Source organism: Terrapene carolina, unplaced genomic scaffold (genome assembly GCF_002925995.2).
Source record: "Terrapene carolina triunguis isolate 2854851 unplaced genomic scaffold, T_m_triunguis-2.0 Scaffold199, whole genome shotgun sequence".
NCBI lineage: Eukaryota > Metazoa > Chordata > Testudines > Emydidae > Terrapene > Terrapene triunguis.
In genome coordinates this window covers 741029-753126 of record NW_020664550.1, presented here as the reverse complement: position 1 = coordinate 753126, position 12098 = coordinate 741029, and the positions used below count along the sequence as shown (strand labels likewise).

Sequence of the window (12098 nt, the reverse complement as noted above, 5' to 3'; positions counted from 1 at the left end):
TGCATGATGCTTGTGCCATTTTTACTGGGACACAGATCGGAATCTACTTTTCAGGTGCCTCTGTTACCTGTGTGTGTGCTAGCTACATTTTTTTTTTTTTACCCTATTAAAGGTTTAGAGCTTGAGGCAAAGTTCATTGAAATCAATGGGAGTCTTTCCTTAGTTACCACATAGCAACACCACCTGACTGTATGTGACCATCAGTTTTACTTGAGGAGGTGAGGGGTGGGAGGAGGAGAAATTCGCTAATGCGGTTGGCCTTGCAGGATGTTCTGTGTCAGAATAGCAGACTTGCAAATGAGTATTAGGTTAAGTGGTGAGGAGAGTGATTCATTACACCAAGGAAACAATGAATTACTGCACATTCCTTATGGAATGCTCTGTCTGCTCCTCAGTCTATTATATATAGCTGGCTCACCTTCATTCCTGTATCAGTCTTACCGACAAAGCCACAGATGGAAAAGAGGTCTATTTGCATAGCACGTTAATAAGCTCATCACGCATACAAAGCTTTTCAAATCCATTATTGCTTTTGGAAATGGGGAGAAAGCCGAATGGGGAAGAAATATAGTGTAGACTGAGTATCAACCATTAAATAACTGCTAGTAAATTTTGTGTTAGTGTTAAGTGTTTTGCTTCCTCCAACCCCTGTAAATCCTGAAATGTTACTGCCATGTGGAAATGAATGTGCAGCATGGTATCACAAATTTGCAGGAGAGATAACATGTAGGGTGTGTGGTGGTTTTTTTTTGTTTTTTGTTTTTTTTGTTTTTTTAAACATTGCCTACGTAGGGTACTCCACAGTTGGCAGCATGAATGGTTTCAATGGCCCTTTTCAAGAAGCCCATGGATCATGATCAGTGTGCACTTAAAAGAATACTGTGTGCCTGTCCATTGTGGTCTCCCCTGGCTTGGCTTCTATGGAGCCCTGATGGAAATGGAATCTAACCCTGACTGTAAGAACAGATGGCAGTGGTACCTTTCCCAGAGTGTGAACCCCATCCTGTGTTTTGTAGCAGGCCACACTAGGAGAAGGAAGTGCAATTGACACTTTACTCTGCCTGAAGGAATGAATGTGGCTTGGTGTTTTGACGGAAAATAAATGCACACAACTATAAGTTTGCATATTTGCATGTAATTTTATTTTCCCTGACAGAGGGATAGAAGATGCATGAGTTCTCCAACCAGAAAAAAATTACAGTTGACCAGGTTTGCCCTCATGTAGCATTTATGGGGAGAGAGCAGCTGGGGGGAATCACACCCTTTACCTGCTCCTTGAACTATGTGTTCTGAATTGCCTTGGATGGTAAACTGTTGGGAAAGCAAGACTTCCAATTTAAACTCTTTTTTACAAAGATCAACTCAAATTTGAGAGCCTTAAGTTATCTCATAACTTGAAAAAATTAACTAATATCCTGACTTTTTGGGGGGGAAAAACAACAACCTGAAACAGAACCCCTTACCACTGCTCCCCTTTCTCCCTCTATCCCGCCTCCCAAATAAGGGTGTATGATCACTTTGCTTGAGAGTTGTCACTGAACTCCATGGAACTGTTTCTTGTTCACACTGTCCTGCTGGTCTTTGTGGTGCATTGGCAGGGTAAAGTGGTCAGAGCTGGATCCTGATAAGTTTCCGTCAGTGACAAGAGGACAGATGTGCTCAGGGAGGCAAGCAAAGCTGGTTGCACTAATGTTTAAGTTTATTAATCTGTCTGTAGTGCCGTTAAAAATGGTCTTGTTAATCTACTTCAGTGTCTGTTACGTTGTTCAAATGGATCATTCTAGGAATAAGTACTTTCCAACCACAGCCCCAAATAAGACCATTATCATAAAGCTTTGCATCCGTGCAATCCACGGGCATAAACAAAGCTGTGCATGTAGAAGAAGACCTGAATGCTAAGTACTTCATTTGCTAACTTACATTGCAGTTTAAATTCAGTCCTGGAACAACATGTTTTTTCAACACTTAGGAAGAAGCAGCAGCAAATCACCAGTGATAATAGGCAGCTCTAATTAATGTTTGAGCACCCAGAGATCCTCAGATGAAAGTACATATTTTATTATTTTCTTGTTGTGTTAATTGCTAGAGTTGGAAGCTAAATATTCTCCTAGTAACTCAATAACTGCCAGTTCGTTTTTTTTTTTTTTTTTTTAAAGCAAGGGACTGTGACATCTCTGCTTCACGCTGATTCACTGTGTGAATGTGGGCTACTCATTAGCCATTCTGTGTCATTTTCTCCATCAGTAAAATGAGATTAACAGCCTATCTCCAAAAGCTTCAAGGGTTGATTTCACATTTGTAAAATGCCTTGAAATCTTAAATGAAATATGCCATATAAATGCAAACTGGTATTGCTGCTAATAATTCTGCTTCATAAACAGCATTAAAGAACACTTGTACCTGAAAAGGCTTATGGATGGCATACATGTGTATACATGTTATTCGGAGAGATCCTTTTTTAAAAGAAAGTGTTACTTTTGGAGGCTTTGTCCAAGTGGAAATGCTGTCTGGCTCCTCCAAACAGGGGTTTATCCGTTTGGTGGTGCTGTGTTAATAATGGAGGTTTCACACTAACTGCACTTAACTAAATAATCCCAAATTGGTGTCTTTTGGGAATATCCAAAACGCACACAGCTCCTTTGGTTTTGCCTCAGGAATAGTCAACGAAGGAGTTTGATTGAGAGACTTTGTGGAGTGATTTTTGAGGTGCAGGGGAAGAGGAGAGATTGCAGCTTTGCAGTCTTATCTAGGCTGAGATTCAGGACATTTTTGGGGAAGTGACCATTTCTTAATGACAGATATGCCCATGACATTTAGGATTGATGAAATTTTCAGCAGTAGAGCTTTGCTTGTAAGTGTACAATATTGGGTTCCAGATCGCCTTACTCTCGTCCTGTGGCCATAGTCACCTAAACGTAATTGTAACCATTTTCTAACTATGGATACAGTTAATTGGATGCTTTTGGTGATCTCTTGATGGGGAGGGAGAGCTCTTTTAACCTTGATTTACTAGGTTAACTTTTATCATTTTGGTTTTCCTTTGTTGGGCTTCTATTTAACACTTGGTATTTTGTTCGGTTCTCTCCTTGCTCAGAGATTCGCACCCAACTCATTGAGCAGCTGAAATGCCTCGACCAACAGTGCGAGCTTCGGGTCCAGCTACTTCAGGACTTGCAGGATTTCTTCCGCAAGAAGGCAGAGATCGAGATGGATTACTCAAGGAACTTGGAGAAGTTGGCTGAGAGATTCCTGGCTAAAACAAGGAGCACCAAAGACCAGCAATTCAAGTAGAGTTTTGCAAAGTTCCTTCTGGAGGCTGGGCATGGGGATGGGAGGAGAGAGCTGAAATATTGAACGTTGGGGGGTGGCAGGGGAGGGAAGGGGGCAGCATGTCCCTTTGTTAGGAACTTAAAGGGGAAAATCCTTATTCTCTCAAGTGACCCAGGTGTGTGTTTGAAAAAAGCAGTTTCCCTTTTGTGCGTGAGTTAATTGGCTGGATTAGCACAACTATTGCTGGTGGAGTGTAACTCCAAGGGGGAATGGAATGGTGGATAGTGGAAAATAGAGAATAACTTAATGAGGGAGCTGACACGCGTGTAAAGTGAAGGGCAGAATCAGAGCTCTTCCCTAGATGTGTTTGGCTTTTATCTTGACTATTAAGGGAATACTTTTTTCTAATATTATGAATTTATTGTGTTTGCTATTGTGACGATGTGGTTCTGGCGGAACCCAACTGAGAGTGCCAACTCAGGACAAATTGCTCAAACAGGGCAGTTACAGCCCTAGGCTGGGGTTTTTCCACCTCTAAGGCAAACCAAACCAGCCAGACTAAGAGGACTTCGGTCTCACCCCACTGGCTAACCGCAAGTCTCACAAGCAATCTCCTAGACACTCCAGTTTCCCAGTATCACCACCAGTGCCACTCGTTATGGGGACAAATGGTTATGAAAACCAATATCCCAATATACACAAAAAAGGTTCTCTCAATCCCAAAGGACCAAGCCCCAGACCCAGGTCAATATACAACTCAGATCTTTCCCACAAATCACGCTGTTGCCAATCCTTTAGAATCTAAAATCTAAAGGTTTATTCATAAAGGGAAAAAGATAGAGATGAGAGTTAGAATTGGTTAAATGGAATCAATTACATACAGTAATGGCAAAGTTCTTGGTTCAGGCTTGCAGCAGCGATAGAATAAACTGCAGGTTCAAATCAAGTCTCTGGAATACATCCCCCGCTGGGATGGGTCCTCAGTCCTTTGTTCAAAGCTTCAGCTTGTAGCAAAGTTCCTCCAGAGGTATGAAGCAGGATTGAAGACCAGATGGAGATGAGGCATCAGCCTTATATAGTCTTTTCCAGGTGTAAGAACACCTCTTTGTTCTTACTGTGGAAAATTACAGCAAAATGGAGCCTGGAGTCACATGGGCCAGTCCCTGCATACTTTGCTGAGTCTCAAGGCATATTTGCCTTCTCTCAATGGGTCCATTGTATAGCTGATGGTCCTTAATGGGCCATCAAGCAGGCTAGGCAGAGCTAACACCAGCTTGTCTGGGATGTCACCCAGCAGCATAGCATAAGTTTGAAATACAGACAGTATAGAGCCAATATTCATAACTTCAACTACAAAATTGATACACACATATAGACAGCATAATCATAACCAGTAAACCATAACCTTGTCTAAGACACCCCATTTGACCCCCTTTATACAAGATTTTGGTGCCACTACAGGACCTTGGTTGCAACAATGATCTATATGGTCCCAGATTATATCAATAACGTCACAGCTATATCTCTCTTTTTAGTTAAAAAGCCATTAAGTAAAACTCCTCAGTTCTGGGGGTGGGGGTTAGTATACTCCTAAGAAAACCCTTACTTCTGCAATGCCATCACTTTTGATCCTGGCCTCAGGAAGAAAAGCAGCATAAATGGTGGAGAAGTGGAGTTAATGGTACTTTTGGATGGAGGAGATGATCCAAATTTTTGTGTATGGTACCTAGATACTAAGGTGATGGCAGGTTAAAAATCCTTCAGCTAGAAGATTTGTGTGTCAGATAAAAGTATGATTCTCTAGTGGAACTTTCATATGATCCAGGTCAGTCTGTAAAATATTTTTGGCTTCTTTGATTCTACCATGATGATAACACCATGAAGTGGGAGGAAACCAGAGAAGATTATTCGTTTATATATCCATGTGGGTGTGTAGGGTGTTACATGATTGAAGAAGTGCCCCAAACAAGTGAGTCCCTACCTGGGGAGTTGGTAGTTGAGGACAACGTGCAAAACAGGACAATCCAATACAGTTCTGACCAGGTTATTTTAGTTGCTTTTGTAGTGCAGCTCTTGTTTTTAGATCAGGGTTTGCACTATTCTCACTTGATTAAAACATCACGTTCTGGTGCCCTGAACACGTTTCCTTGGCTGCTACCTCCTTCTTCCCCCCCCCCCCCCCCCCCGTGTTGTGATGAGTTTGATGCTTGAGTGGGATTACCCAGCATGTGCTGAACTTTGATGTGACGAACCACTGATATTTTCCTTTCTGCCATCAGACAAGAATGTCTATTCATCTTATTAACTATTATTTAGGCTAGAGTATGTATATGCATAGTGCTGGAATGCTGGTGGGAGTGTGCACACAAGTTTATATAATGCAGAGAATGCAGAGCAGCTTAAAATTTGGAGACCATCTTGTGGCCAGATCATCAGAACAAAGGAGTCCCTTATCCTGGCTTTCTTGCATGGCGCTGCTGCAGCTGATATCCCAACATGCACAAAGCTTGTTATGTTTTGTTGTCAAGATAGCAGCTGTGGTGGCAACTCCAGGCAAAAGTAGTCTTGGGATATGAATCACTTCAATTTTGGACAGATCAGCCTTTTTTCCTCTGAAGGGATCCATCTGGATCTGCCTCCACCCAAAATACAGTTTTTTAAATTCTAGCCAGGGTTGGATCACAGCATTATCTCTCTTTTTATTGGGCTTTTTTAATTGCTGTATTTGGGGACACACGTTGTTGGTGCTGGTGGGGGAGCAATTTTCCTTTTTATACTAGAAAGCTTTCTCTGGAAGCCATTAAATAGTCACCCTGTGACTTCTTTTTTTTAATACAGCTTTGATGTAACTCACCTTTTGTTCTCTGCCAAACTGATACTTAATGCAAACATCCTCATTAAAACACACACTGCATTATATCACCCACAAAGTCTGACCTCTAAACAGAGCTATTAAACAGAGGTTGCCAGAGAATTCTTCTATGTATTTATAGAACCATAATTGTGCCTTGAAGATTTTTTCTGTCCTTTCCAGCAGCAGTAAAAACTTTTGTGGAACTGAAAGCTGTGTGCTTTCTGCAGACACCACTAAAAATGGGCTAAAGTTGTGTCTTGAACGGTGATTAATTCTGCTACATCCTGATTAGACTGTTCTCGTTTTGCCAATGAAATTTGAGAAAATACATTTATATTAAATGATGGTATAAAACCTCCCAAAGGAAATGCTCTTGCATTAACAATCTAATGTTGGAAGGGTGTACATTGCTATCCTCTTGTTTGAGGCTTTCATTGGCTCTTTAATATGGGAGTGATTAATAAAAATCCAGCAGGGTCTTAAATGATGCTGCACTGTTTGTTGTTCAAAGGTATTAGGCAGAGTATTGCAGTAGGTGGTTTCAATGCATGTGATCTTTTTTTTTAAAGAGCCTAATTTTGTATTTCTAATAACTCTTCAAAAATAGAGTCGTTTTGCCTGGTGACAAAAGGATTAAAAGGCCCCGGCTAGTGCAGAATGCAGCCAGTCTGAGTTGGACAGGCCATTATAGGCATATAACATCTTCAGATGTTTTTGTACTGAGTGCCCCTCCCTCTTCCAGCTGCAATTCAAGGTGTTATCTAAATGCTCTGAGAACTTGTTAGTTTAGCTTTTCACGTCACATCCTGTAGACATAGTTAAGGCTGGCTGTAGGAATCCTGTTGGTCATTCCTTCTCTTTCTCTCACTGACTTTTCCAGGCTAGAGCAGAGCATTTTCTGTGTGAAGCCTTCTGGCCTTTTAGAACTTGTGCTCATTATAGTAGTTTGTTGAAGCGCATACTTGGCAGTCTTCAGGGCAAAAATGTGGTCAGACTTTGGGTTATTTTTCCCCTTTACTCCTCCATTGAGGATAATCTAGATATGGATGGTTTTTTGGCCACAGCAGTGAAAAATGTTTTGAAACAACCTGTTCTGGGTAGTTCCTTGTATAGTTTGGTTGGCCATCATTACCTCTTGTAGATGTTAAGGCAAGCAATACTTAAAAATACTACCTAAGGAAGCAAGCAACATATTGATCCTGCAGGCTCAGTCATTTGGCTGGTTAATGCACAAAGGTACCATGCTCAAGGCTAGTAGATGATTGGAGGGGATGGGGCATGGCTTGAATACTGCATACTTGGGTAGCATCCCAAAGCACTTGGAACTCCAGAGACTAAATCCTGCAATCATTCTTGGTCCTTGCAAAGCTCACATGCTAGCTTTATCTATTGTAAGGTCTACATGATTTAGACCTAGATGTACTGTAATAGCTTAACCTACCACTGAACTGCAGCCACTCTCAAACTATTCAACAGTGCACAGCAGAATCAGGGGGAAAAGTTAGTATTTAAAGCATTGTCTCTTGCTGTGGGATGTCCTAGTTAGAATTGTGCAATGTGAAGGAAAGCAAGGAGATAGGAATTTTGATGATGGTAGGGTCAGGGAATAACATGGCTAGAAAAAAGCCTCAAGTCTCTCCTCAGACACAGCATCTTTGTCTTCAAATCAACTCACTTTAAAATTAACCAATTTTGTTTTTGCATAAAGTTGTGTACAGATGCAACATATGGCTTTCAATGGGGCCTGGCATTTTAACACTATTCCTTAAGTTGGCTGGGTGAGGCACTGTGAACTGAAATGACTTCTCTGAGGTCACATACCATAGTGACTCATTTGGCTCTGTGTGGATTAGCAGCCGAGACTTGGATCCCAATCCTTTGTTGTAACTACTGGGCACGTGGTCTCCTAGTCCTTGTATATGGTTAAGAGAGAGGGGGAATATGGATTTAGGTTAGCCACTTACCAACTGTTATTCTTTTGAGGCCCAGGAGGATGTTTGGATCTTTTAAAAACTTTAGATCCACTTCCTGCCCATAGCTTATTGTCTTAATTAGACATGGACTACATTGATGAGATGCCCGTTCTTTTTCAGATAAGGGAATAAGTTTAACATGATATAGAAGTCTTAAAGAAATTATTTTTGAAAGGCTTCTCAGAAGTGTTTTGAAGAAGCATTCCTGATGCATTGGGAGGAGGAGGCTGCTCTGGATGTACAGGGCAGCATGGAAGAAGATGTGAAAATGAGAATGGAAGAAGACTACAAAGAGAAACTAGAAAACTGACAGGCTCACAAAGGAATTGATATGGAGAGTTAAAAGAAACAACGGGAGTGGACCTTGAAGGGAGGGCAAAAACATGAGACCAGTGGAGCAGGCAAGGGGAAATCCATTGAAGAGTTTGAACGTGGAGAATCAATCAGTCAGAGCTGCAAAGGAGAGGCAACTTTACCAGCAGCGTTTTGAATGGATTGAATTCTGCTATTTGTGCCATCATCTTAGTTGTCTATGTAGTCTTGCTTTGTACAAGCAATGCTTCCAGGGTCAAGAGTGAAACATCTCCATGTGGCCATATTTTGTTGCGGCACTGCCACGTTACATTGCACATCACTCAATAGCAATATGTGACATAAATGTCCTTGTATCATGGGGGAGGAGACTGTTCTGTTGGACAAATTTAGAAAAATGGTAAATCTAAATGAGGCAGAACCTTGAATGAGTGTTGTTCATTAGACACAGATGTTATCTTTCCTCCTAGAAGCCCCCTTTCAGGCCGTGTTTCAAGCATTGAATACACCTGTAGTTAATATTTAATGGAGTGCTATTGTGACTCAGCCCTTTGAGTGACTGCTTTGTGGTTACAGCCTTGCTAGTTGTGGTTGAGTTCAAAGCATAATTAACTATCACAAACACTATTCTTTTCTAAACAGTGGAGATGGAATTTAGCCAAAAGTGTTTTTATACAGATGTTTCAAGTCCTGTTCAAACCTAAAACTTCCTAAAAGACTATCTGAGCAAATCCAATTGTCAGACTTCTGTCCTGGTGGATTTCCATGGTATTGCATGACTTTCCAGGACACACAACCATGTGGCAACTCTGTAATTGAGAAGCCAGAACCCTAAATATACACAATAATAACACGTTCCTTCATATAACATGGTAATTATGTCACAAGATACCATGTTGTTCAATGGCAGGTTACCATGTCGCTTGCAATTGTCACTGGCAATTTTTAGATGGCCTAACAAACTTCAAACAAAGGAGGAAATTTGTTAGGCAATTACCCTATAATTTGCATGTACTTTCATAATCAAAAGCTACCATGTCATTGCCGAGTTACTGTACGTGGGTTCATGTAATGGAATGCTGTCAAGAGCAGCAGGCCCAAAGTTTCAGCCTTGAAATTGAAATTATTTCACCACCACTCTCACTGCTGTATGAAAACAGAGCAGTAGACATGGGCACTGTGAGGTGCAGACTTGTGTTGGGTTTATTTTTGTTAGGCATGGCCACATCATGAGCTTTGGTTTGAGGCAGCTGTACCCTTCTTTTTAGGGGATATTTTGAAACCTAGACTACTGGCTGCCGGCAATAAGCTATGAATAGACAGTGGTGGATTGAAACGGGTTGTGTATGTGTTTGCACAATATTTTATAACCACCTTCACTGGAGCATCTGAGTGCTTTACCAAGGTGGGTGACTGCTGTCCCCATTTTACAGCTTGGGAAACCGAGGCACAGATTGACTTAACCAAGATGGCACATGAGTTGATGACAGTCAGAATGAGAACTTGGATTTCATTTGCTTTTAACCACTAGTCCATGTCTCCTGGAGCTGTCAACTTTGACTCCTTCCCCCCTCCCCCCTTTTTTTTTCTTTTAAAGGGGAATTTCAGGTAGAGAACACTGAATTGCGAGAATATTTGTATCCGAGGTACTTATTTGGTGAGCACTTTTTAGTACCTCTTGCTAGGTATTCCCTTAGATCATGTAATGTTCAAAACAAAAATAAGAGCTGTTTCCCTTGCAGCCCAGCTTCTTAAGCTGCCGGAGCCTGACTTTCAAAGGGTGGATACTCAGCACTTGCAAAACTTAGCCCCTTTAAGTCATCCGAATTTGGCCACTCAGAAATTGAGGCACCCAGAACACTAGTCACTCTCCACATGCATTGCAGCAGATGTTACTGTGACTGGCCTTCAGTCTTAAGGTTCCTTAAAAGAAGCATGACAAAACAGAGTGTAGCTTCTACCAACTACCGAAGGGTTCATCCAACCACTGTGGGAGTTCTCAGACCTTCAGCCCTCACACCTTTCAGTCTAACATTCAGAATTCTGGATCTTCTGTGATTTGATCTGCCCGTTCATCCAGAGTAGCAAATACCATGAAGAATATATAAATAGCATTGCAAATGTTCAGCAATTTTCTTAAGGGGAGAAATAAAAAAAAAAGACTACTAAACAAATATAAGTCTGCAGACTATTTTAAGACAAAATTATAAAATAACTTTAGAGAACCAGGATAATATTGGGAAGTAGGATCCTGAGCATCAATTGTCAACTGCTGAATAGAGGAATGGCCAGCACATCCTAGCATGAAATTCAGATGACTTTCTGGCAGCCTCTGCGTTGAAGTAGAGGATGCAGAACAAGTCTGGCAGCCTTCAAGCTGAGCATTTGTAAACAACAGATGTTCCAAACTGGAATGTTTGGAAGGCGGGTTGGAAAGCAAGGATATATGTCAATGCTTGAAATTCTTTGAATTTACAACGAGCATGAGCAGTGTCAGGAAGGCTTTCTTAAGATATTGATTTGAATCAGCAATTTACAGAGAAACATAATTTTAGGTCTTCAGAATCTCCAGAGGTTACTAATTTTAAGGGGGAGAGAATGCAGGTTTTTGGGTGGATTTGGTAAAATATTTTGACTAGATGAATACACTATTAGCGTTAAACCAAAATGGATTTTATTAAGTAATTATGATCATAGTGATATTTTGTCCTTTTAATTTTTTTCATTGGAAATTGGGAATCTCATCTTTTTGATTTCTCATCCTGGTTGCATTGGCCTACTCAATGATCTTGTCTACACCTGGAAAGTTAAGACGCATCATTCTCCACCAGTGGAGACTTGTGTAGACACAGGGAGTGTGCAGATGGTATTTTACCACTGTATCATCTGTCTTGCCCTATGTAGAGTTAGATGATGCAGTCATGGTTCAGGAGGTTTGTCTAGACTAAATCTTCTATCATTGTAACCACCAGTGGAGCTGCACACATGAAGAATTATGGAGCTAAATTTTCCTGGTATAAATTCAGCTTTTGTCAGTCTCTAGCCCTGATAGGTCATTAAACTAGACTTCAAAATGTCATAATTCTAATGTCTACCTTGTTTCTCACCCCTGCCTTTGACACTGTGATTTTTACCAGCCACTATGTAGAAGTGTGAGTAATGCTGAATACCATGTAAACGAAGTTCTAAGGTCTGAAGGTGGTTGAGCATTAGTTTCTAGATCTCATGATTCAAAAGATAGTCTCTGTTACATTAATGTTGGAATTGATATGAGATGGGGAATTAGTAAGATCATAATCATGATGCTGTGACTTGAAAAATCTATCACTTACTAGGTCTATAAGCATGCTATATATACACCTGGATACTGATTCCCGTATTCTAGTGTGTGTGTGTGGGGGGGGGGGGAACACAATTTCTAGCCTGGATTGTATATATCAGACTTTAAAATGGTCACTGATCCTTCAATCCATCAGTACTATGGTTCTGGCACTGGTCCAAGATTACACCCAGTTACACTGGCCCATGGTCCAAAGTAACTTCTGTTCCTTGGAAATGTTTTGCCTTCAGCAGGCTCTATAGTTCCATGTGATATGCATGAAGAACTTGGTTCTTGTGTCGCCAGCCCCGTAGGTATAAAATATTATTATCCATCTCCATTCCCACAGAAAATGAAAGTCCCTTTTAAT

The 12098-nt window shown here is 41.0% G+C and overlaps 1 protein-coding gene across 3 annotated transcripts in view; it reads left to right on the top strand.

Moving 5' to 3' along the window:
- The window catches only part of LOC112118435 (SLIT-ROBO Rho GTPase-activating protein 2), a 204790-nt gene that overhangs the window by 89774 nt on the left and 102918 nt on the right, over window positions 1-12098 (top strand). For all 3 annotated transcript variants that reach the window (XM_026655276.1, XM_026655275.1, XM_026655277.1), the window contains exon 3: window positions 3095-3287. In XM_026655276.1, the coding sequence (XP_026511061.1) occupies window positions 3095-3287 (193 nt within the window). The remainder of the gene's footprint in view (window positions 1-3094; window positions 3288-12098) is intronic.